General features: G+C 35.5%; 2 protein-coding genes across 2 annotated transcripts; both read left to right on the top strand.

Moving 5' to 3' along the window:
• The first annotated feature begins 2618 nt into the window (after positions 1 to 2618).
• On the top strand, positions 2619 to 5579 carry LOC121260934 (salicylate carboxymethyltransferase-like). The gene is made up of 5 exons (XM_041163021.1): positions 2619 to 2736; positions 3338 to 3745; positions 4208 to 4462; positions 4944 to 5397; positions 5429 to 5579. The coding sequence occupies exons 1-4, from the start codon at positions 2662 to 2664 to the stop codon at positions 5310 to 5312; spliced, it is 1107 nt and encodes a 368-aa protein (XP_041018955.1). The 5' UTR covers positions 2619 to 2661; the 3' UTR covers positions 5313 to 5397; positions 5429 to 5579.
• Positions 5580 to 12510: 6931 nt separating this feature from the next.
• Positions 12511 to 15511, top strand: LOC121260796 (S-adenosyl-L-methionine:benzoic acid/salicylic acid carboxyl methyltransferase 1-like). Its single transcript, XM_041162825.1, has 4 exons — positions 12511 to 12672; positions 13699 to 14103; positions 14262 to 14516; positions 14891 to 15511. Exons 1-4 carry the CDS (start codon positions 12598 to 12600, stop codon positions 15221 to 15223), a joined length of 1068 nt encoding a protein of 355 aa, XP_041018759.1. The 5' UTR covers positions 12511 to 12597; the 3' UTR covers positions 15224 to 15511.
• Positions 15512 to 27805: the final 12294 nt, after the last annotated feature.

The raw sequence follows: 27805 nt of genomic DNA, 5'->3' as shown, positions 1-27805 counted from the left end.
GCTCGCACCTACTGCAGTCGAGTACATCTCCCGCCAAAGTAGAGCTTTGTGCACATATCTAATGCGGTCGAGTACATCTGCCTTCCAAGTAGAGTTCCATGCTAACACCTAATGCAGTCGAGTACATCTCCTACCAAAATCGAGCTCCACACTCACACCTAATGCGAACGAGTACAAATCCCGCCAAAGTAGAGCTCTGCGCACATACTTAATGCGGCCGAGTACATCTCCCACCCAAATAGAGCTCCACCCTCACACCTAATGTGGTCGAATACATCTCCCACCAAAATTGAGCTTCACGCTCACACCTAATGCCATCAAGTACATCTCCTGCCAAAATTGAGCACTGCGCTCACCCCTATTGCAGTCTAGTACATCTCCCTCCAAAATCAAGCTTCGCGCTTTCCCCTTACATGGTCGAGTACATCTCCCACCCAAGTTGAGCTCCTCACTGCTTAGCACAAAACAAACAGAAAACCAAGGATTAAACAACAAACCAGGGATTGAATAGGAAACAAATGATCAATTTTCAAAATTTATTCTGTAGATCATTGACTTGAAGATTCTCAATGCCTTCTTGTCCAGCAAATTGCACTTAAGAATTGCGACCATCAGTAGAGGTCAAATCAACAGCCTAAAATTTAGCATCAAGATAAGACTGAAAATCAAGTTAAGAGTTTAGTCAAGAAGATATAGGACAAGTTAACTTAGACTTCTAAGAGGAAAGACACATAGACTTTCAAAAGGAAAAAAAACTCAAACTTCTAAAAGAAAAAGACTTCACAAGACAAGTTGGACCCAACCAAGGAAATAGACCACTATATATATGAGGAGATCCCTCACAAAACGGACGGACTCTCTGCAAACTCTCTACACAGAAGTTCCTTACGTCCAAACTCCACCACACACATCGACTCCAAAGGATTTTTCCTAAATTCCTCTATTGTATTGTGCGATATGTGAGACTATGAGAGATTGTAAAAGCACCTATTATAGTAGATTTCACCCCCAAACAACCGGTGGACGTAAGCATTATGCCGAACCACGTAAATTTATGTGTCTCTTTATTTACTTTAATTCGCTTGTTTATTATTTATCATATGGATATACTCAAAGAACACCGTATCGAAACCCAAAACTTTTCATGGGCCGGGATGATTCTTTCCTCCCTTCTATTTTGTTGTGCAAATTAAGGCATTAACAAAGACTATTATATATATATATATATATTGTTAATTTCAACTCTATATGAAATTAAAATAATGCGTCATAAATATATATATATATATATTCACATCTTCTATCTTCGGGTAGTTTAATTAGATCAAAAGGATATTGTTTACTTCATTTTTTTTGCTTTTTCGAAACAAGATTATCGAACGTTCAAAATTTTCTTCAAAAAAAAATTAATGACAATAAATATTCGGTTTTTCTTTACAAGTCTCTATAAATAAATTTATTTAGGAAAATACTGGATGTCCTGCTAGGGGCTCCTGCTGGGAGCTCCCGTTGGGCTCTAGTATTTTTTTATATGTGTTTTTTTTTTTGTTTTTTTATATAAATATTTTTAATAATTTTAAATATTTTAAAAAAATAAAATAAAAATTATAATATTATTTAAAAAAAATACTTTCTTAATCATGAAGTAGAATAAAAAATTATTTTTTATTTTATTTCGTGATTAAGAAAGTATTTTTTAATTTTTTTTACTTTCTGATTAAAAAATATTTTTTAATAATATTTTAAATTTATTTTATTTTTTAAAAATATTTAAAAATATAAAAAAATTTATATAAAAAAAAAACTTAAAAAATACACATAAATAAAAAATTACATGCTAAGCCCAGCAGAGGCCTCAGCAGAAGCTGTAGCATGACCATTTATTTACCTCCAAGGCTGGCGCCAAGCAACCATGCCAGCTAGGCCTATAGCTACCAACGTCTTGTCTTCTTCCTTCTTTTCCACGATCTAAACAATTCAGTATAAAATTATCTCCGACACAAACAAAACGTCAGAAGCATACGTGGGACAGCTTGCATATAATCATGTTTATTTTATGGCCGACAGGACACTACATTACCAAAAAAAATGAATTTTTTTAATTATTTAATTGTGATAAAAAATTTATTTATAATTAAAATAGATTTATTTTAATTATAAATAATTATTTCGTTAAAATTAATTAATCAAAAATAAATAATTTTCTTATAGGTACCAAATAACAAGCAGTGCAATGATGACTCTTCTTATTATTTATTGTATATGCGATGACCTCATGTGCATGAGGTTTGCATGCTTCTGATCGGTGGTGACGAAATCGAGTTCCAAGTCATGACACGTAGAATTAAGGTGGATGCAGGAGTACACAAAAGTCATGTTAACCGATAGAGACCTTATTTGGTGTCGATTTTAGAGGAAAAAGATGAACAAATTAGCCACGGCACGTAATACCTAGGGATTATTTTCATACCTACCGACCTGTTGTCCTTCAAAAAAAAAAAAAAAAAAAAAAAACACTACCCCTCGTCCGTGAATCCGCTTGTACGTAGAAGAGCTGATCTATCTATAAATAGGTACCTTTCCCTCAACATAATCCCCACAAGCTCACAGTTAGTACTCCAAGCGAAGAGAGAGAGAGTAAGAGAAGCGAGAGGTAGAGAGATGGAAGTTATGAAAGTGCTGCACATGAACGGAGGAATGGGAGACGCAAGTTATGCAAACAACTCCCTAGTTCAGGTGAACTCAGCAACCCTTTGCACGCATGCCACTAACATTTAAGTACAAACTTTGTGCATGCAACTCATTATTAGAGATGACTTTCCAATTGTGCCCCCATTAAATTTCTTACGATATATATACACACACATATATGCATATATGCAGAGAAGAGGAATTAATTTTACAGTACTTTCATTTGAAGTTAGGCTTCTTGCTCATCATCGACTGCAATACTGATTTTACTAGCTAGTGAAAGTTCCCATCGGCCTCCTGGGTTTTTCTACCACAAGTCCCGTGCCATCACAAGTTAATTTACACTAGCTAGCTATCTTTTCCTAAGGACATTGGATTGCGTGCGCTATATTGCTGCATTTCATGTTAAGCAGTTTTGTAAGTGACTTTTATCCACAAGTGAGGAAGGAAACGAAAACCAAATTATTTATGCACACTGTACGTTCATCATATGTTCTAGATAATTGCAAGTCGTGATCATCGCTGCATTTCTTCATGAAAATCATTGATATACATATATCAGTTAGTTTCACACTTTATGTGCACACTGTAGATTATATTTGCAGAAGAACTCATGATTTAAGTTCATTCTTTTGACTTTGGACAGCGAAAGGTCATAACTATGACCAAACCCATCACAGAGAATGCCATAACCCAACTCTACTACAGCACGTTGCCAAAGAGGCTAGTCATCGCAGACTTGGGTTGTTCTTCCGGACCAAACACTTTGTTTGTAGTTTCTGAACTTATCAAGGTAGTGGATCAGCTTCGCCGAAAATCAGGGCATGATCAATCACCTGAATATCAAGTTTTCTTGAACGACCTTCCCGGAAACGACTTCAATTCCATTTTCAAGTCGTTGCCAAGCTTCCAGAAAAAAATGAGCAATCAATTGGGGGCTGCTGCAGGTCCATGCTTCTTTACAGGAGTTCCCGGTTCTTTCTACGGCAGGCTTTTCCCAAGCAAAACACTGCATTTTGTCCATTCTTCTTATAGCCTCCAATGGCTATCTAAGGTAATTAACTTTTTCTATAGAAGATTGGAACATCTAGTACTCCCTTACCCAATGATAAAGGATGGATGAAAGTGCCCGTGAAACCATGCAATACAGGAAACATATATATGCATATATAGTCATATATTTGTATAAGTTCGGTGAATGGAAAATTTAAAGATAAAGCAGACGAATTCAACAATTTTAAATGGGATTCCACTTTTTTATGCTTAAGGATATGTCATAGAGGTCCCCAATTTCAACTGCTGAAGAATAACCTCTGCATTCAGTTAATTGATTATAAGCAAAGAAACAAGTAAAAGAATTAAATTTTTTAAGGAACTAGAGATGGAGAACTCCACAAAGTCTTTCATCCTAGATACTTTTGCAAACACCAAACGAAATTGAATCACAATGAAATAAATTTATTGCAACAAAGTGTCTGTCTTACTCACTTCAGAAGTGAATGTTACTGTTAACTAGGTTCCTGAGATGGTGGAAAGCAACAAAGGGAACATTTACATGGCACAAACAAGCCCGCCAAGCGTACTAAGGGCTTACCATGCACAGTTTCAAGCAGATTTCTCAATGTTTCTGAAGTGTCGTGCAGAAGAGTTGGTGCTAGGTGGACGAATGGTTTTAACATTTTTGGGAAGAAGAAGTGAAGATCCATCAAGCAAAGAGTGTTGTTACATATGGGAACTTTTGGCTATAGTACTCAATGAAATGGTCTGCAAGGTAAACTATAATCCTAGTTATTAATTCTACTTAATTGACTAGGATATATATATATATATATATATATATATATATATATAGAAGCATAATCTATTAAACAGTTCACAATAATTGGTTATTTTTTTTAGGAAATATGCTTCATCATCTACAGTAATTGTAAGTTGCATTGATTAATTTTCTGATATAAAAAATTCTGTGTTTTTTATTTTTACGTATAAATAGTACAGAAAATTTTCAAATTGTAATTTTGGTTACACAAAATCAAACTATTTCATCTCATCTCATCTCATATAATTATTATAATTTTCTCAAATTTTTACACAAAATATAATAAACAATTCAATTTTTTCAAATCTCAAAATAAAAATAATATTATAATAATATTTATTCAATTTTCAAATCTCATCTCATTTGAATTATGTAACCAAACGAGGCAGCTTCCAAGCTAAAACCTATGTTCCATTCTCTACATTCCTTACAGGGACTCATAGAAGAAGAAAAAATGGATTCTTTCAACATTCCTCAGTACACACCATCTCCATCAGAAGTGAAATCCGAAGTTCTGAAAGAAGGATCCTTCTTCATTGATTACCTAGAGGTATCTGAAGTGAATTGGAGCGTTAACAATACAAGCTGTGAAATAAACTCATCTGATGATCAGTTTTGTGATGGCGGTTATAATGTTGCAAACTGTATGAGAGCTGTGGCCGAACCCTTGCTTGTTAGTCACTTTGGAGATACAATCATTGAGGAGGTTTTCAAGAGGTATAGGGAAATTCTTTCCGATCGGATTTCTAAAGAGAACACTCGCTTTTTCAATGTGATTGTTTCCTTGATAAAAAAGGAATGATCATGATCAATATATAAACACTAGCTAGCTAGAAGTACTGCTGCCATATTTAGTTTCAAATAAAAGGTGGTTTCTTCAACTAATTAGCTGTCTCATCGCATAGATAGCTAGCTAGCTATCTAGGTATGTACGCGCGGTACTTATATATCCAAGAATAGTTTATCTGTAGTTCAAGTTAAGTATTGTATGTTTCTTTTCTAATTTCGGTGCAGAGGGTTCATTAATATATTATCCAGTAGTACTTGTACTGCATGCTTTGTTTTTAAATGTGTGCTGAGTTATGTGTATGAAAGATTCCCTTGGAATTCTCAATTTTGTGAATTTGATTCCAGAGTTCCACAACATTTAAAAATCCGAGACATGATCCACATATTTCTGCCAATTTGTTTTCAGAAAATGTCGAAGTGGCCTATATAATAACACGAATATTAATCCACGTACTTAAAATAAAAACGAAAAATAAAAAATTTAGATAAAAAGGAAAGGAAAGCAAAGAAAAGAATATTATTATTACAAAAAAATAGAAAAAAGTCCGGAAAATGGAAAACCTCGTCCCACTCCTCTGTGATGATAAAGTTGGAGGAAACCTCGCTCTAACCATGCATGTTGCAGACTGAGGGGATCGAGAAGATCCTTTCCATATATGACCCCATGTACTCTTGCATGCACATGTAGAGGGGTCTACATGATAAGTCGGGAACATCTTTTCCTGCAATTGAGCACTGGGCATGAGGTGGAAGGTTTGGGCGAGGTTTCACAATATCCCATTGAAGGACAAAGTAGGTGGTATATACCATGCAACATGCTTTAATGGAAGGGAGAAACTTCACAAAATACATGCTTATCATGTGGGGATATTGGAGTCTTAAAGATATTATATGTACAACGATCATGATTATAACACCTCGTATTTTAGTATATTTTTATTGAAGAATTATTTTTAATAATTTAAAAATTTATTCTCTTATTTTATAATTATCGGATATTTTAAATGGGTTATTTTATGATCTTTAAATTGTAAAAATTAAATTGTTATGCTTTCTTAATATTTATTTATTGTTATACATTTAAATTATTCTTCTTTTAAATTAATTGATTGTGAGATTTAATTATTTTATTTTCATTGTATCATTACGTTTAATTTATTTTAATTAATTTATTGTTTTAAAATCATCTTCGTTGGATCATTTTTTGTGACCCAAGAGGTGAGGATTGGACCTCATTTCTTTTCCCCACTTTTCTTTTACTCTTTTTCTTTCCTTTTTCTTCTTTCTTCCGCAACTCTCCTTCCCCGCGCGACACACCCCCTCCCTCTCTCCCGTGCGCTTCTCTCCTTCCACCTAACCCACCGCCGTCGCGCTGCCGTGCGCGACACCGCCCATCCCGTTCACTCCCCCACCAGCCGGCGACCCTTCCCCGTAAATCTCAGCTCCTATCGCGCCGCCGTTTGCCCCCACGAGCCCCTCCAAGCCGCGGCGCATTTTGAGCTCCAGCGCCGCCGTCGCGCCACCTCCGGCCACCATTTCTTCACCACTTCATCATCAACCTCCGAGCAACCCAAGGGACCCAACCCCAGCTCCGATCCGTCACCGATGAAGCACATTCAACTCCATCTCCGTTTCAGACTTTTTGGCCTTAAAACCACCATTTGCGCCGCCACTCACGGCAAACCACCATCACCATTGGCTTCACCGACCTCTCTAGGCCCTACCCTATCAATTTCGGGTCTTAGTTTGTCTCCGTTGAAAAATGGGTTTTTGAGACCCACGGCCACAGTATATTTTACACTGTTACGTTGCTGAGCCGCCACTTCTTGCAGCTTCGTAATCCTTCAAAAATTATTATATAGCACTGTAAGTATTTTTTCAAAGACCTTTCGTGATTTAAATGTATTTTTGCACTAACACATATTATTGTGATCTAGTTGGACATGCCGAACTGAGTCCGAGGAGTTCGGGGGTCGGATAGATTATGGACGGAGTTGTGTGTTTGGTTGGTATTGTGAATTGTTGGTTGTTGTGGTGTTGTTTCATGTATATGGCATATTTGCACGCATGTTCATGTTTATAAATGAAAACTGGGTTTTCATATGATTGCATACATGTTCATATGTTTATCTAAAAATTAGATTTTCATGTGAAATGATTTGAGTGTGTTTGAAACAACTGGATTGACTGTTTTGAGAAAAAGGAGAAGAGACTGTAGGGACGGTGGTAAGCAGGGATGGTGGTAGAGTCCCGCCTGTGACTCCCATCTACAGTGCTCTGATAAGTATTTATGGTGTGTGATAAGTATTCATTTTGTGTTATAAGTATTCATTGTGTGGAAAGGAACTGTAGGGATGGTGGTAAGCAGGGATGGTGATAGAGTCCCGCCTGTGATTCCCGTCTACGGTGCACGCGGTAGAGACGGTGGTAAGCAGAGACGGTGGTAGAGTCCCGCCTGCGAGTCCCGCCTACAGTGTCTGATAAATGGTTTGTTTTGTGTGAATCATTTTCTAGGAAAATGACAGACTATGTTTTTGGGGCAAAATGAGATTTTGGCGTGTGTTGGAAATAATCATTTTTCTGGGAAATATGGTATTTTATGGCTAAGTGTATTTTGTCATATGAAGCATGTTGGTTGCATTAATATGTTTTTATCCCGATAGTTGTTTGGTTTATACTTACATGTGGTACCATTTTATGGTATCGCAGATTTTGATGCAGACGAGGATGACGAGCCTTAGCTTGGCTCCGTTGGTAGAGTGATCTGGGATTGCTCCTGTTTATCAAGTTTCGTTTTTATCAATTTATGTGTTGCTTTTGTAATATATTTGGGATGACTGTATAACTCTTTAAAGGTAATTTGTTTTGAATATTTGTATTTAAATTTCTGGTGCTTAGATGACTTATTTATATTATCCGCTGCGATTTTTATTGTACACTTTTGCATGTTGCACATACTTGAGCACATTTTGTTGAGATGCGTGACCCGTGTTGTCATCATTTTGACGTCACGATTCCCTTATTTTTGTACGTGGGAGTCGGTGCGTCACAATAATAGAGTTACAGATTCAACGTACATGAAATAAACTCATGAAAAATGTTTCAATTGTTCCTCGAAACAGTGAAAACACTTGGTACAAAAACTTTACTTTTAGAGACAAAATCTGAATTTTGTCCTTTCAAACAGCTATAGTTAGGAACAAAATCATTTGTCCTTAAAAGTGATTGTCGGACGATTTACTATAGTTGTTCGAATGATGATATTCATTTGAGTGTTTGAATGATGTAGTAATGCATATAAATTGTAACACCATGTACCAAAAGGGTTAGGGAGTTAGTTTCTGCCACTTAAAATCATATCCCAACAATATAGGTATAAAGCTCAAAGGCTCTATAAAACGTAAAACAATTCAATTTTTTCAAATTCCAAAACAATAATAATATTAAAAAATAATATTTTAAACTATCCAAACCTATCCTGAGGATCTACAATAGAGACTCAAATATGGAGATCTAGAATGGTTTAGATTCAGAGATGAGTTGAGATGAGCTGAGATGGTTTGTGAATAGTAGAATAAAAGTCGAATTATTTATTATATTTTGTGTGAAAATTTGAGAAAGTTGTAATTATGAGTTGAGATGAATTGATATAGATTTTGAATGCAAACGAGGCCTACTGTGACTGCCCCTAAATATATTTCCAAAATGTTGATTCGGATGTGGGGCTCAGACGGAACAATCCCCAAAATTTTTACCATAATTTTGCTCAAAAACTTGTTTTGATCGGTCAGATCTAGATACTCTCAGAATTTTCATATACCTTTGAGTAGGGGTGTAAATTTAAACTGGAAAACCGGTCCTGACCGAATCGAACCAGACCGGTTGGGCCTGTTTTGAACCGGTCCGGTCCGGAACCAGTTCTTGAATTATGCAAACCAGCTGAAACTAGTCTGGTTCCGATTCTATGATTTCTAGGACCGGATTGGACTAGTTGGGGGAAAAAAATAAAAATTAATATTTTATATATAAGTTTTATATATAATATATAATCATATGTGAAATTTTTATATATAATTATATATCATATATCATATATGAACTAATTTCATATTATAATTTATAAATTATAACATAAAATTTTAATCTTAAATATGAACATTTGTAATTTGTTTGGTTATATGTTATTAATATAATTATATATAAGATAATGTTATTATAATTTATAAAATAAAAGTTTAATCTTGAAGATGAAAATTTAATTGATCATATGCTTTAAACATAAAATAAATATATTAAATTATATTATATATAGTCTAATATATTATATATATATACTAATATATAAGTTTATGACTAATACTAATATATAACTATACTAATAGTAAAAATATTAATACTATTATGTAGTCTAATATATTATATAGCTATACTAATATATAAGTTTATAACTAATACTAATTTTTTTATTAAAACTGATTTTTTTTAGTAGTGCAGATTTTGTAAAAGGAACAGATTTTTAGAAAAGATTTTTTGAAGCAATTTTTTTTATTAACAGATTTTTATTTTTTAATGACAAATTACATTTTAAAAAATCAGAAAACTGGACCGACAGGACCGAAAATCGATAAAACCGGAGATACCGGTTTAGGAGAATAACCGGTGTGTAATCGGTTTTGAAAAATATAAAACCGGTGTATACCAGTTCGGTCTTAAATTTTGTCCAAAACCGAACCGGACCAATTACACCCATACCTTTGAGCACTCAAGAAAGAAAGATACCCATCTAGGACATGTACTTACTCTACACTAGGAGGAATTCCCTCGAAATCCTTTCCGGTTACCTCTCTCAATGCAATACGTATTTTATGTGATGTGCTCTCCACTTCATTCTCGACCTGTTACTCATGGTTTAATTAGTTGGATGAGAGGATCAATGGGTCTCCAATATGAAAAACTCTGGTTGCAGTCGGCTGGGGGAAGCACCGCACAATCGGTGTCCATGTGGAAAAATGATCTAACGGATTCACTCAGCTTTTATTTTTTTTAATTAATAGCAACTGCTACGTGATCATCCGACCACACGCCGACTGTTGTTGGCGACTGTACGTAGCGGGATTGCTCCAATATTCATGATGATAAATTATTCTTGAGTTAAGTTCCATCTAATTAATTTTCTGTGTTCTATTCAAGGTTCATAAACATATTAAAATAACTATGAGTACTATCATATATCATAAATGTTTGTAACCCTCTATGAAATTTAATTAATGCGTATATATATTTATATATTATTCCCTCCTTCATATCTTCATGAGGTACGTACTTGACACAAAGGAGGTTTCAGTTTTTTTTTTTTTTTTTTTTTTTTTTTTTTTTTTTTTTTTTGCTTATTACATGTCTAGCTATAACTTAACATATTTATTTTATTTGGCTTTTTTGATATGTAGAGAAATGATATTCACATAAAGTATATAAAAATTACGTAATCTTTTCAAAATCATTATAAGATGGTTACGCACTTAATCTCGACTGCAATTAGCATTACTTTTTCCTATAATTTAACGTTGTTGCATCGATCCTCACATCCCCTTCACTTCCAAGACAATAGCCATGGCGCGGACGAACCTAGCTACCAATGTTTTGTCGTCTTCTTTCTTTTCCCCTCTTTGATCAATCAGTTAAAGGCCATGACAAACATTTCAGGGACATATACTCGGCTTAATTCAGGCCATTAAATCGATATTATACTTTCCTTTATTAAAGTGAAGGACTCTACACCAACACCTACAAAAGATTTTTACGGAAAATCCTTGAAAGAATCCTCACCGAAAGGCAAATTTTTTTTTTTTTTTTTTTTGCTTTTTTTCAATTTTTTTTAAATACTTTAAATTTTTTTTAAAAATACAAAAAAATCACAAATTCATTTAAAAACACTTTCTTAATCATTAAATAAAAAAATTAAAAAAAATTAAATACAATTTAATAGAAATTTTCGATAAAAACTTTATGTGGGAATAGTATTTTCCTAAAGTCTTAAAAATGAGAAAAGAATGCTGAGAGAAAGACTTGAAGAAGAAAAATTAAAAAATTGATGTATCACGTGCGAAGAGCACTTGCATTTGCTTTAACGCATGTTCAAAATATGAAAAAGTGTAGATAAAATAATTTATATTGATTTTTTTAAAAAGTAAAAGTTTAAATTATGAGTTATAGTAATTTTAATTAAACGTATTTTTAAATTTGAAGATGTATTATTTATCTTTAAAAGTAATATTTTATTGTAAAAATTATCTCAACTATTTTATTTTTCAATTTTCATTTTTTACGATTTTTCCTTCTACCAAATATCTTTTCACTTTTATTTTTATGTTTAGTTTTGAAATATGTGAATGAAGAAATATTATTATTAATTAATATATAGTTAGTGTAATTATAAAATATGAAAAAAAATTAAAAAATTATTATATTATTATTTTGATTAATCTAATATAATTTTATAATTAGGGAGTTTTTTATTTATAAATAATATATATTTTTCATCAAATTTTAAAAATAATTTTAATAAGAAAAATGTTAATGCTGTAACGTACTGTCATTCAATATTCATGCATGAGACATGATATGCAGCGGCAGACAGTTTAGCGTGCATTAATGTACAATATGGCACCGTACGAAGGTTTTTTTTATTATATTAATTACACCGTCCACCCTCTAATTAATTAAGCAAAAAACTATTTTGCTGTCCGAATTGTACCGTTTAAATATATCACTTGATAAAAAAATAAATAAAATAAAATTACTTAATGATTAATAAAGTAATTTTAAGTATATTAATATATTTTAAAATATATATATTAATGATTAATAAAGTAATTTTAAGTATATTAATATATTTTAAAATATATATATTTAAATATATTAACAAAATATGAAAAAAATAAAAAAAAATTAACTGACGAACATTAAGAGCGGTATTACTCAGGTGGATTAATTAATAGTATTGTGTACTGTGAACTTTAAACTATCAACGTTTAACAATATTTTTCACCTTTTTTTTTTTCTTTTATTTTGTTGGTGGAATCAGGCCTGGCCGTCCACGTACCTAACTTACCCTTCGTCGGGCCCTGTTACAGCTATATTATATTCTTCCCCTGAAACTAAGCCAACCACTAACTTCTGAGAAAAGGGTTGGTATCTTCGACTATAAATAGGATACCTCTCCCTCAACATAATCACCACAAACTCACATTCGACACTACTGCAAGCTCTGTGTGTGTGAGAGAGAGAGAGAGAGAGAGATGGAAATTGTAAAATTGCTGCACATGAATGGAGGAATGGGAGACACAAGTTACGCAAATAACTCCCTAGTTCAGGTGAACTACTTAAGCATTAACTCCCGTTTTGTTATGGTATATATTGTTAAATAATTAGGTTGATTCGAATTATCTCAAAGAGCAAAATTTTTATAAGGTCCGATATTTGCTCGTCTTACAGTATATATCACTTTGTTATTTGTACCTCTACTTCGCTTAGAAGTCTACAAAAGCTTCTTAAAAAATTTCACGCTTCAAAATCACTAGATTTAAATTATTTCTTTAAGAAATTATTAAGAGAATATATTTTTTTTTTCTTTTTTGTACGTAGACGTTTTCTACGTACACTCATTTAATGTACATACATAAAACTCTTACTTACAAAATTTTCACATGAAAGATTAATTAACTTCCTTCAAGTTAAGTAAAAGTTGTGCCGAGTTAATAAATAACTTTTTCATTCATGTGGTCACATCATGGATCATGTGGTACCCACTACTAATACTGTTGCTGGCTTGATTGACGTATGCAAAGAGATTTTTATGGTACTTTCATGTTTTATTTGATGTACTTGGGCTTCGTACTCTTCATCGACTTCGATTTTACTGGCTAGTAATAAAAGTTTCCAATCCACAAGTATATTCTCCCATGTCTCGTGCCATCACAAATGTGCAGATGAAAGTAGCCTGCTTAAATACACGTTATAAGAAAATTGTTTATTTATTATTAATTAATTTCAATAAAATAATTATTTACAATCAAAATAAGTCTATTTTAATCATAAATAATCTTTTCACTACAATTAATAAGTTACAAAAATCTATTTTTCTTGTAACAATGACACTGGCTATCTTTTCCTACGCATTGATAGCTGCATTCAAACGTTTGACTTGGACAAAAGCTGTTTCGTTAAAAGAAATATTGCTGTATTTCATGTTAGGCTGACAGGTTTGCTAGTGTGATTTTCGCACTTTTTTTCATGAAAATCATTGAGATAAAGCAGCTATTTGCACACTTTCTGTGTAAACTGTAGAGTATATATACATGGAGAAGAACTCATTCAAGTTCTATGTTTTGGATATGCAGCAAAAGGTCATAACCATGACCAAACCCATTACAGAGGATGCCATTACCCAACTCTACTGCAGCACGTTGCCAAAGAGCCTAGTGATCGCAGACTTGGGTTGTTCTTCCGGACCAAATACTTTGTTCGTGGTCTCTGAACTTATCAAGGTAGTGAACCAACTTCGCCAAAAACTAAGGCATCAATCACCCGAATATCAAGTGTTCTTGAACGACCTACCGGGAAATGACTTCAATACAATTTTCAAGTCGTTGCCAAGCTTCCAGAAAAAAATGAGCAGTCAATTGGGAGATGGTGCTGGTCCATGCTTCTTTGCAGGTGTTCCTGGTTCTTTCTACGGCAGGCTTTTTCCGAGCAAAACTCTGCATTTTGTCCACTCTTCTTATAGCCTCCAATGGTTATCTAAGGTAATCAACTATATAGACCAATCCGACAATTGTATGGGGGATTCCTCTTTTTTATAGTTCTCACTTGAGACAATTTTGCTTTATTAAAAAGAAATATATCTCAACTTCATTGGATCCCGAATTCAGTAATAGAAATGAATGTTGCTGTTAATAATTAGGTTCCCGAGCAGCTGGAGAGCAACAAAGAGAACATTTATATGGCACGGACAAGCCCGCCAAGCGTACTGAGGGCTTACCATACACAGTTTCAACAAGATTTCTCAATGTTTTTGAAGTGTCGTGCAGAGGAGATGGTGCTAAGCGGGCGAATGGTTTTGACACTTTTGGGAAGAAGAAGCGAAGATCCGTCAAGCAAAGAGTGTTGTTACATATGGGAACTTTTGGCTACTGTACTCAATGAAATGGTCTCCGAGGTAACCTATAACTCTATATATCCATAGAATCATCATGACAATTTATTAATCAGCCATAAATAATTGGTTTCATTAAGTATTAGTTGTTGAATTTGCATTTTAGTAACAAGTTATTTTCAGGTAATCTGTGAATAATAGCGAAAAAATTAATGAAAAAATAATAAATAGTAGTGAAAAGTATGAAAAAAGTACTAATAAAATAATAAATAATACTACTGAAGTATTCTGAGAATACCTGAGATACTTTCAGTACTCGCGTTACTAAGAAATTCACCAAAAGAAAAAATTCATTATATTTTCCATTTGTATTTAGAAAATATGTCTCACCATATACATTACTTAATTTATGTTCTCTACCATCTAAATCCTTGTAGGGACTCATAGAAGAAGAAAAAATGGATTCTTTCAACATTCCTCAGTATACACCATCTCCATCAGAAGTGAAATCCGAAGTTCTGAAAGAAGGATCCTTCTCCATTGATTGCCTAGAGGTATCTGAAGTGAATTGGAGCGTTTATAACAATGATGGTGGTTATAATGTTGCACAGTGCATGAGAGCCGTGGCTGAACCCTTACTTGTTAGTCACTTTGGAGAAGCAATCATTGAGGAGGTTTTCAGTAGGTATAGGGAAATTCTTTCTGATCGGATTTCAAAGGAGAACACTCGCTTTGTCAACGTGATTGTTTCCTTGATAAAAAAGGAGTGATGATCATGATCAAGATAAATCATGTTAATGGCTTTCTTTGTAGTAGTAGTACTATCATAGATAGATTGAAATAAAGGTTCTTCAGCCTTGCAGCACCATTTCACGGCTTGAATGAATCATGCACTTAGCTATATATAGTTTGTAATGGTTATCTAAGAATAATTTGGCAGTTCAAAGCTAGCTACTCATGTATGTTTCCTTTCGAATTTCCATCCAGATGATCAGGGTTCAAAAATGTATTATCCGCTGGTCATGATGCTTTGTTATTAAATATACGTACGTAGTTAATTATATTAATGCATGTATGATTGAAAGTTTAATTTCTTTATTTTATATATTTCTTCATGAATTATGAATAGGAGATTCACTGAAACCGAACGAGTAAATTATAAAATATTTATATACCACGGCCAGCTAGCTAGCTAGCATGTTTCTGGGGATCGGACCATTACGCCGAATGACCCAAAAGATCACTAGGAACAAACAAAATGAAAAAATGAATCATCTGAAATACCATGAACAAATTAATCCGGTCGACCCATTGCGACTAATAACTAATTGCCTGCTCCAAGCTGGCCGGACCGGAGACTCAAAAACTGAGCATGACAAACTAGTACGTACAAAACTTGAACTGTATGCACTTCCCATTTCATGCCCAATATCACTATTCATCATGAGCAAATAAGAAATATTAATTGCAGATTGATTCCATCCCGCGTCTATCACCTTCATACGGCCTATATACAGATAAGTCAAATAAGTTTGCTTGGTTTAGTTTCTTTGTCGGCCTACGCACGCGTACACAACCACATGACATGTTTCACAACCTTGCCGGTAAACGTCTATGATTGTACCGCTAGTTGCCCATGGATTGACTGACCATTATGTCTTCTTCATGCAGACTCTTATCTTTTTTCTAGAATTATAACTATCTAAAAGAAAAAATAAATTAAGAGGAAAAGTGTTAAATAAAGTCAAATTCCAATTCTCTCAAGGGTTGTGAAATTGTACAGAATTGTACAGAAAAGTAAAAAGAAAACAGATCAATGAAGAGATGTATTCTGGATTGAAAAAATTCTCATTCATTTCGATGATTATCTCTGTACAAAATGACTCTATTTATACATTTGAAGTTGATCAATAATACTAATCAACTATTGACATCTGGCATAACTAATTTAACTGTCAAGCCTTCTATTTGGCTACTTGAGACTTTAACTAATTCATCTATTAGATTCTGGATATCCCAACACCCCCCCTCAAGATGAGAATGAATATTTATCATTCCCATCTTGCTAATAAGATGATGAAAGTTGAGACATCCGAGAGGTTTGGTTAGTATATCTGCCAATTGATACTTGGAAGGAATAATGTGGATGATTTTTATCAAACCCTCTTGCAATTTCTCTCTAACTAGATGACAATCTAGCTGTATATGTTTTGTTCTTTCGTGATGTACTGGGTTGAAAGCAATTTCTGAAGCAGGTTTGCTATCTGTGTATAGCAATGCAGCTTGAGAATGCTTTACCTTCAAATCAGCCAACAAATAAAACAACCATTGAAGCTCACAGGTTGTAGTGGCTAAAGCTCTATATTCAGCTTCTGCCAAGGACCTACTTACAGTAGGTTGCTTCTTTGATTTCCAAGATACAAGAGAATCTCCAATAAAAATTGTAAAACCAGTAACACTTCTTTTAGTGTCAATACATCCACCCTAATCACTATCGGAATATGCCTTTGAATGCAAATCAGATGAAGCCTTTAGGAATAAGCCTTGACCTGGTGTTGCCTTAATGTATCAAAGGACTCTCTCTGCAGCTTGTAAGTGCATAGTGTGAGGATTAGACATAAACTGACTGAGAGCTTGTGCATATGCTAAGTCTGGTCTTGTGATTGTTAGATAAAGAAGCCTACCAATGAGTCTCCTATAGGATGCAGGATCAGATAATAAAGGACTTGGATCATTAGTAGTGAGTTTTAGATTTAATTCCATAGGGAAGCCAACTGGTTTAGAGCCAGAGAAACCACTGTCTTCCAACACATCTAGAGCATACTTCCGTTGGCATAAAGCAATACCTTTGGCTGATCTTACTACTTCAATGCCTAAAAAATATTTTAGCTCACCCAAATCTTTTATAGTAAAAGATTCATGAAGAAACCTTTTCACAGTAGCTATTTCTTCAAGATTATTGGAAGCTATTATAACATCATCAACATATATTAATAAAGCCATAAAACTTGTTGATGTTTGTCTGATAAAAAGGCTTGAATCTGACTTTGCTTGACTGAAACCAAAATTTAGTAAAGATGAAGACAGCTTTGAGAACCACGGCCTTGAAGCTTGTTTCAGACCATATAAACTCTTTTTGAGTTTACAAACCCAAGGGTCATTTGGAGTTGAAAATCCTGGTGACAATTGCATATAAACCTCCTCATTTAGGTCTCCATACAAGAAGGCATTATTTACATCAAGTTGATGTAAATGCCATTGTTTAACTGCTACAATAGCAAGAAGAACTCTAACTGTTGTCATCTTTGCAACAGGAGAATATGTGTCAAAAAAATCAAGCCCCTCTTGTTGAGTATAGCCATTGGCTACTAGTCTAGCTTTGTACCTTTCAAGACTTCCATCTGCCTTAAATTTCACTCAATATACCCACTTACAACCTATAGCAGTTTTGTTTAGAGGCAAAATTGCAATATCCCAAGTTTTATTATGTTCAAGAGCTTTAATTTCATCAGTCATGGCAGTTTGCCAATGAGGAATTGAGCTGGCTTGTTTGTAATTTTTGGGTTCAAAAGTGGATGAAATAGTAGTAATGAAAGCTTTGTGTTTAGATGACAATCTGGAATCAGATAAGGAGAATATAGAATATAGAATGAGGCTTACTAGATAAAGAACAACTTGAAGGTGCTTGAGTTGCTGAAGAAATCTTAGTCATATTACCACAATAGTAATTCTGCAAGTATTTAGGTAAATGCTTAGTTCTTTCAGACCTTCTAAGACTATTAGTATCATTGTTTACAGCGATTAGATTTTTAGGAATTGAAGAATCCTAAACAAAAGTTGTAGAAGGTGAATTTGTAGGAACAGAAGTTATAGAAACTGTCTTGTCTGGAATACAGGAGATTGGTTCATATATTTGGGGAAAATCTGGAAAAACAAAAGGTGTATGAGTTTTATCTAGAATAAAGGGAAATGTAGATTCATGAAAAACTACATTTCGAGATACAAAAGTTTTGAGAGTGGCTAAGTCAAGTACTTTGTACCATTTTATGTTTGGTGGATAACCAAGAAAAAGACATTTTGTGGCTCTTGGCTAAAATCTGCCTCGGTTGCTTGTGATTGTACTAGCAAAACATAAACAACTAAAGACTTTGAAATAGTTATAGTTTGGTGGCTTTTGAAATAAAAGATGGTATGGTGTTTGATTATTTAGAATGGATGATGGAGTACGATTTATCAGATGTGTGGCTATTAATACACAATCTGTCCAATATGATAAAGGTAGTTTTGACTGAAACATGAGAGATCTAGCTACATTCAATAGGTGTTGATGTTTTCTTTCAACCCTTCCATTTTTTTCAGGTTTTTCAACACATGATAATTGATGAATAATGTCATGCTCTTAATAGAAAGCAGACATATTAAACTCTTGGCCAGTATCTGATCTAAGAGTTTGAATATTAGTGTTGAAATGAGTATGAACATAAGCTAGAAAGTTAGTAAGAATTGCTCGAGTTTCTATTTTGGTTTTCATTAAAAATAACCAAGTGAATCTGGTGTAATCATCAACAATAGTAAGAAAGAATCTATAACCAGAATATGAAAGAATAGAAAAGGGTACCCAAATATCGATGTGAACCAATTGAAAGGAAAATCTCACAGACATTATTGTGAGTAGCCTTTACAGAAGAATCAAAACTATTTATGAGTTGTATTTTTGTATTTGGAATATGGCCTAAACGAAAATGCCATAGATCAAAATTAACAGTACAAGATTCAACTAAAGAACTAGAAGGTAAACCAATTGAACTTGAAAGCATTTCATTATTTGCTTGAGCATATGGTTTTTGAAGATGGTATAGACCATATTGAACTTCAACAAGCCCAATCATCCTCCATTTGCTGAGGTCCTGCAAGATACATTTGGATTGAAGAAAAAATAATCCAATTGAATTGTCATTAGTTAATCTCGATGCAGAAACAAGATTGATGTTGAAGGATGGAACATAAAGAGCATTGTGTAAAATGATATCAGGAGAAAATTTGACAGATCCAGTGAAGATAATTGGAACTGTTTGGCCATTTGGTAAATGAACCTTGGATGGTGATTTAGGCAAAACAATTGAATCAAATAAAAGAGGGGAACAGATCATATGATCTATTGCTCCTGTATCAAGAATCCAGGTGAATTGATTCTTTGATAAAGAAACTGTATTACAAGAAAAAGAATTACTTGAATTAGATGCAACATTAGCAGTTGCATTAGAATTTATGTTTGAGCTGGAAAGGCTATTTGCAAGAGTGAGCAGATTTTGTATTTGCTCTTGAGAGAAAATTATGTTGGGATTGCTTGAATTTTGTTCCAAAACAGTAGTATTATTTTCAGTGGGCAATTTTTGAAAATTTGTGGCTGCAGTTGGTGTAGAATTGAATCTTTTTCCTCTTGGGCCCTTCCATCCAGGAGGATATCCAATTAACTATTTATCAACAAGGTGATTGTTGACCATAATGAGAGCAGATTGCATCAGACTTTCCTTTCTGCTTTGTGAATCGAGTGTTATTTGTTGAAACTGTTCTTGATGATTGTTCAGCAATCATTGCTTGTGAATCAATGGAAATACCAATAGCATTAGTCAAAGACCTTTGACTTTCTTCTTGTAAAAGTAAAGAAAACACTCTGCTCATAGATGGTAAAGGAGATTGAAGCAATAGTTGACTTCTGACTGCAGAATAAGAGTCATGAAGACCCACAAGAAACTTCATTGCATAATCTGATTGTTGTCGATCTGTCAGATTCTTCAAAATATTACATGAACAACGATCAAGATTCCCACATCTGCAACTGGGAATTGGTCTGTAGCTGATGTATTCATCCCATAAAGCCTTGAATTCACTGAAATATTCAGTGACAGATTTTGAGTTTTGAGAAATAGAGCTTAAAGATTTCTCCAAAGAGAAAACCCTTGGTCCATCACTTCGAAGATATCTAACTCTTAGTTCTTCCCAGATATCAAAGGCATTGTAAAATAAAGAAGACTACCACGGATTTCTTTGGCAATTGAATTCATGAGCCAAGACAGGACAAGATTGTTGGCTCTTAGCCAGGCAACACGAAGATAAGGATCATTAGTTATAGGTTGAACCAGAGATCCATCAACAAAGGCAATTTTATTTTTCACTGTTAGAGCAATTGACATAGATCGACTCCATGCAATGTAATTCTCACCAATGAATATCTCAGAAACCAGAAGTACACCAGGATTATCAGACGGATGCAAGTAGTAGCAGCTGGATGAATCATCAGAAAGATTCTGTACAGAGGCATTTGATGAAGGAGTGTGTGCCATAGAAGGGTTTTCCTCAAGATTATCAGACATTGTAAAGCAAGAAAGATCAAGAAAGCAGCGAAAAAATGTTTATTCTCGATGATACCATGTGAAATTGTACAGAATTGTACATAAAAGTAAAAGGAAAACAGATCAATGAAGAGATGTATTCTAGATTGAAAAAATTCTCCTTCATTTCGATGATTATCTCTGTACAAAATGACTCTATTTATGCACTTGAAATTGATCAATAATACTAATCAACTATTGACATCTGGCATAACTAATTTAACTGTCAAGCCTTCTGTTTGGCTACTTGAGACTTTAACTCTAATTCATCTATTAGATTCTGGATATCCCAACAAGGGTAGTGAAATTTTCATAAGCTCGTATCTTTATTCGTCTTACAGCTAGCCCATGTCAAATTGTTGTGGTTTCTTCTCTGTCTAGTAGGAAGCTACTAGAGTCTCCCAAAATGACGCCACACTTCAACATCAAGAGTTTAAGATGGTTATTTTAAAAAATTGTAGAAAGATGAGAGGTCTTTATTTTTTTATGCATTCACTCATTTTTTCTACACACGCAACTGACATATGTAAGACTCTTATTTAAAGAGTCTCCTGATGGGGTGCTTAATTAATTTTCCTAAAAGTCAATTAATTCCTAGTATGTTAATTAACTTCTTATAACTTCTCCACCTATGTGGACACTACATAGGTCATGGGATACCCATTTACTAACATCTCCCATTAGTTCACAATGGGATATAGTCTTAGCAGTGTAAGGATGAGATATAGGAATGAAGGTGCCCGTACTTTGTTAACCTATCCACAACAACCCACAAACTGTTATAACCGTGGGAAGGGGGTAGGCCTTCAATGAAGTCCATAGAGATTTCAGTCCAAGGTAAGGATAGAATAGGAAGTGGTTGTAGTAGTCCACTAGGCCTTGTCTGATCAGCTTTAACACCTTGACACACCTCAAAATCCCGAATGAACTATTTCACCTCAGCTTTCATTCCTTGTCAATAAAAGTCCCTTTTAAGCCTGTGAAGGGTTTTTTCATACCCTGAGTGTCCTCTTACAGCACTTGTGTGTAGTAAGTGCAACAACTTCTGCCTAAACTCACTGTCATTAGCCACCAATAACCTTTGCTTGTAGAACATAAGCCATCCCTCATACTATAAGTTGGGGGTAACTCCCCCTTTCTTGACTTCTCAAACAGCTCCTACACCTTAGGATCCTGACTATATCCTTTCTTTATTTCTTCCATCCATTCTAAGGTGGGTAGTGAAATGACTGCAAACATTGCCTCACTTTTCTAATCTTCCCTTTCATTCTTTCTAGAAAAGGCATCTGCAACCTTGTTATCGAGCCCCCTTTTGTATTCCACCAGCATATCATAACCCAGTAGCTTCGAAGTCCACTTCTGTTGCATAGGAGTTCCTACCTTTTGTTTCAATAGGTATTTCAGACTTTGATGGTCAGTTCTGACCACAAAGGGGGGCCCAGCCAGTAGGGCCTCCATTTTTGCACAACCATCACCAAGGCATACAGTTCCTTCTCATAGGTAGATAAATTTAAAATTGTGCCCTTCAATGCCTGGCTGTAATATGCTATTGGCTTATTCCTTTGCATCAACACAACTCCAATTGCCCCTCCCAAAGTATCACCCTCTATCACAAAAGGAAGGAAAAAATCTAGTAAGACCAGAACAGGGGGTCTAGTCACTACATCTTTTAGTTTTGGAAAGGCCTCTTTGGCTTCCTCACCCCAATGGAACTGATTCTTCTTTAACAATTGAGTAAGGGGTGCTACAATACTTCGTTACCCCTTAATGAAATGTCTATAATAGTCTGTTAAGCCCAGAAAACCCCTCTAATATTTCAAGGTAGTTGGCAAAGGCCACTCTCTCATTGCTGCAAACTTTTTTGGATCAGTCTTCATACCTTTACTAGTGATCAAATGGCCTAGATAAGCTACTTTCTGGGCTACAAATTTGCCCTTAGACAATTTAGCGAATAGTTTATGTTGCTTCAATAACTATAAGGTTACCTTCAAGTGCTTCTGGTGATCCTCCAAACTAGTGTTGTAGACCATTATATCATAAAAAATAAAAAAAAAATAAAAAATAAAAAATAAAAAAAACTAGTATGAACTTCCTGAGATAAGGCCTAAAGATTTCATTCATCAAACTTTGAAAAGTAGATGGTACATTAGTAAGCCCAAATGGCATCACTAGGAACACGTAGTGCCCATCATGAGTCCTAAAAGTTGTTTTATGCACATCCTCATGCTTCATTCTTATTTGGTGGTATCCTGAATGTAGATCCAACTTAGAAAAAAATTTGGACCCACTTAATTCATCCAGCAACTCTTCCACCACTGGAATGGAGAACTTGTCCTTCACAATCACCTTATTTAAGGCCCTATAATCCACACGCATCCTCCATGTTCCATCTGCCTTCCTTACTAACAATACGGGAGAGAAATAGGGGTTGTGGCTAGGTCTGATCAGTCCTGAACTGAACAACTCCTTTACTATTTCTTCAATCTCTTCTTTCTGGAAGTAAGGATGGCGGTGTCGTCTTACTAAAGTTGGTTGAGTGTTTGTTGTAAGGTGATGGCATGGTCATGGGACCTTTCAGAGGGTAGCCCTTTGGGGTCTCACCGAGGAGTACTTGTCAAGAATTCTTTTTATGGTAGGGGTAGAGTCTTTCTTTGCTTCCTCCATTTGTAACAATAAGCCCTTTTGTTCCAGCTTATTGTTCTTATTGACATTCCCTTCTTCAATTCACCTAGCTAGACACAGCCCTCGCAGTTCCACAAACTGACTATTATACTGGAATTGCATGGACAACTCCCTGAAATCCCATACAATTGATCCCAATTTATGCAACCATTGCACCCCCAGCACCATATCACAACCTGCCTACACCAAAACACATGCATCTGTGCTAAAAACAGTCCCTTGCAACTCCACTCTCAAACCTGCACACCTTCCTTCACTTTCCACCTAGTCACCATTGGCTACTCTCACCATTAACTTTTCCTCTTCAATCACTGGGACTTCCCTTTTTTACACTACTGAAGGTCCAAAAAATTATGAGTGCTTCCCGAGTTTATTAATACAATGACCTCCTGACTTCTTACCCTTCCTTTTACCCTCATTGTTTTGGGGCTCAAGGATCCAATTAGTGCATGCAAAGATATCTCTAGTTGGTCAGCACTAGTGACAAAATCCAAAACTTCTCCACGCTCAACCACTTCCTCTATTTTTACAGATTTAGTGGGTTCTTCTTCTATTTCCTCAATCTGAAATAACTTGGGTTTTTGGCACCTATGGCTAGGATTCCACTTGGAATCACAGTAGTAACAGAGACCCTTGTCCTTCCTATCCTTCATTTGTTGTGGTTTTATCTTTTGGACTAGAATAATACCCTTGGCATGGTGGTGTGAACTGTTTGTGAATTTACTAGAGGGTGCTTTAGAATTCCTGGTTCATGAGGGTGGTACTGACCCGTAGTATTCTTCCTACAGACTCCCACATTCACTTCTTGGATCTTTGCCAAACTATAGGTTTTCTTTTTTTTTTAGAAGGACGACGGCACCTCCAAAATTTATTGAAAGAAATCATCACTTATGGCGGAGGAAAGCCTTATACATCCGATCAACACCAAGCCAATAAACCAACCAACTAAATAATAAAACAAAACATGTAAACTGCACAATCAAACAAAAAACCAATGAAATAATAACAACCACTAACGTCGAACGTTCGGCAAACCCAATCTATCCATCTAAATCATACCTCTCAAGGTGCTGGGAAGTAAAACAAAAACCTCAAACCTCCTTGTTAACCCTTCCTCCCCACATCTTGCCAAAAAATCTGCAGCCAAGTTCCCCTCTCTATATTGATGAGCTATAGAAAAATCAACAAATTATTGCGATTAAACATGCACATAGGTAGCCTTATCTCATCTCTCAGTCCACTTAGAAAGTAGCTGAGCTTATACCTTTCTGAGAAGCCTCTCAGCCTATTAGATAACCCCTCAAAACTGGACTTATACTCTTCTATTGAACCAGTTTGTTTCAACCTGGTTAGAGATTTCATGGGACCATCATAAGATGATGGCCTAAATCACACTAGCAAGGCTCGGCTAAATCCCTCCCAGACAAGGATGGTTCAAATTCCTCCAAATCTTGGAACCACACTATGACCCTCCATGTAAAATGATGCCAACCTCAGCTTGTGTTAGGGCAAAGTGTTGTGATATGCAAAGTAGTGATTGGTCTTATACAACCAACCAATTGGTTCCTCACCATGAAAAGTAGCGAAATCAATCCTTACCTGCCGATGATGGGGGATCCAGCCCGTGCTCTCCATGTGCAAACCAATGGCCCTGATTGTCGGATGAAGATTCCCCATATAAGTTGTTGTTGTTGTTCCTTTCCTGTAGCTCAATCGTGATAGTAGCCAGTTGTTGCATTATTGAATCTGATTGCCTTTTTAAAGCTAACATTTCTGTTTCTAGGTTCTTGAGTTGTGACTCAGTGGACTTCTCCAAGGAAGATAGCCCATCCTGAAGTTGATTGAGACGTGTACCCTCTGCCACGCTACTAAGCTGAAGGTTGAAGAAAATGATTGACAAAGAGATGGTCACTATGGATCACTCTCTCATACCAACTGTTACACTCTTAAATTCGGGATGTAATTTAATAGATTTCTTTCCTTATGGATGACTATAATAATGAGCTCCTTAAAGGGGAGTACCTCTAAAAAGTATAGAGAGAGAAGAGAGAAAGGATAACAAGTTTCATTAAAATTCAGCATAAACCTTGTGCATAGGACGTCCCCCCTCTAGCAGGGTCTGACACCATGGAATAACAAACTAGATTCTCTTCTAGAACATTCACCCTCTAACAGAATTATTGAAATAAGAAAACGTGACTGAAATAAGAACACTAGGCCCTCAGCCCATTGGACCCTCTAACAATATTGGATGCCTACTTATTATACCAGCTAAGGGCCGTGACAACCCATAAGACATAACCACACACCAAATACTAAAACCCAGCCCAACCCACAGCCCGACAACACTTTATCCCCTTCAGTTTTTCAAATCCCTTTGTTCACCCCCATTTCGAACCCTAATTCCATTTGGCATGTGACACAGGGTCGTGGGTGACAAGGGCTGAGCAGTTGCTTGATCTGGTTTGACTAGGATGGCGTTGCAGCTTGAGTTATCTCAGTGTAGAGCTTATGATTTCGGTGTGATCTCTCGGTGACGCAAAGGCATGTTGATACATTAATGGCGTCTAGCTTCAATGGTGCAATGGTTGGTTGGTGGTCTCAAGCGGTTGGGCAATGGTGCACGGAGGGGAGCTACTCTATTTTTGACATAGGGAAATAGGGGCTGGATCCCATGGTGCAACGGTGAGTTGCTGGCTTCACGTAAGTGAGGAAGTTCTATTTGCATGGAGGATGGCCATGGCTTGAGGGTTAGTGTGGGGCCACTGAACTGGTGACTTAGTCTTCCATGGGTCTAGTTCATGGTAGTTTGTGGAAAGGAAGAGACTAGCTTGGCGAAGAAAGGAGTCGCGGCATACCCTAGTTTTGTGATGAAGACGCATGTTTCAAGTGCATGGGGCTCGCAGTGTGGGTATATATAGTATTATATAGCAGTCACGTAGGGTTTTCATTACAACTTGATCATGGTCCTTTCCTATGGGTCTCGGGTCTTGGTTTTATCTCGTGGGCTTGAATTCAAAAATGTGTCCGATTCGTCCAATAAATATTTTCAGACTTTTAAATAAATTTGTGGGCCTAATACCAATTAAATTTAGTCCACTTGGTCCATCAATATTCAATGAGATTTAATCCAATTATTGGCCCCAATAAGATTCCATTATTCGCCATAACAAATTTTGGGGCCGTGGCCTATTCAAAATCATCCAATAAACCTCAATTTGGCTTCTAAACAAATTAGCCCATTAATATCATTCCAAAATTATCCACTAAATGTTAATAGGACTTAGAATATACTTTTGGGTGTATGAGCCTAACTAAAATCTCTAGCCAACCTCAATAAATAATTATTCATGGGCATATCCAATGTGACACATTAAACCTAATTTAGGCCCAATAAAATCATCCATTATTGCTTCATTATAATATTGGGTCGGGGTGTTACAACCCTACACACAAGCACAATCACCAAATCCCCGTAATTCATCCTCCTCTAAGCTCCATTGTCGAGAACCGCCAACCCCAGCTCCACAAAGGCCTCTCAAGTCACAGCAGCTCAGCCATACACAGTCGTACACAGCTCTACATGGAAGAGGGCCACCCAACATGTTCAACCATGAGTTGCCCATGCCAACCCCGTGCACCTCCAACCACCTGCCTTCCCTCCACTGTTGGTATAGCCTTCTCTCTCTCTCTCTCTCTCTCTCTCTCTCTCTCTCTCTCTCTGTTTAACCTCTCCCTCCTTGCTTGATACCCTCTCCAACGTAGCTTATCAGTGGGTCACGGGTTAAGCCTAAGTTACCATCATCATGTGTTTTGGGTTTAGAAGAAAATATGTGGTGTTTATAAGCATGTGATCATGGGCTGCATTAACATGTTACGAGTTTATGCTAAGGAAAAAGTTTGATGTGCATCTTGACTAGATTTGTGAGAGTTTGGCCCATGAAAGGTTAGACTATTGTGAGGGTACTTGTCAGAAAGTCGAGAAACTGAAGTTGGATTCAAGAACACAAGGTGTACAATTTTAGTGTTGATATTTCAGAGCTAATGTGAATTTAGGGTTATGATAGTTTTAGGTTTTAATGAAAAATAGGTCATTAGTATTTCAAGTTTTAATTACAAGTACGTGCTTAAGTATAAACTTGTGTATGATTGGAAATTGGCCCAAGTTACGTTCTTATTTATAGGTGACAATTGATATTCACTTGGCACTATTGTGAGGAAATTCAGGAAAACTAAAATGTCTAGGTATGCGGTACTCCTATGCGGTACTCGGTTATT

This window comes from Juglans microcarpa x Juglans regia, chromosome 4D, assembly GCF_004785595.1.
Source record: "Juglans microcarpa x Juglans regia isolate MS1-56 chromosome 4D, Jm3101_v1.0, whole genome shotgun sequence".
In the NCBI taxonomy this organism is placed as follows: domain Eukaryota; kingdom Viridiplantae; phylum Streptophyta; class Magnoliopsida; order Fagales; family Juglandaceae; genus Juglans; species Juglans microcarpa x Juglans regia.
The sequence above is the reverse complement of the archived record's forward strand: the minus strand, read 5'-3'. Positions and strand labels throughout refer to the sequence as shown.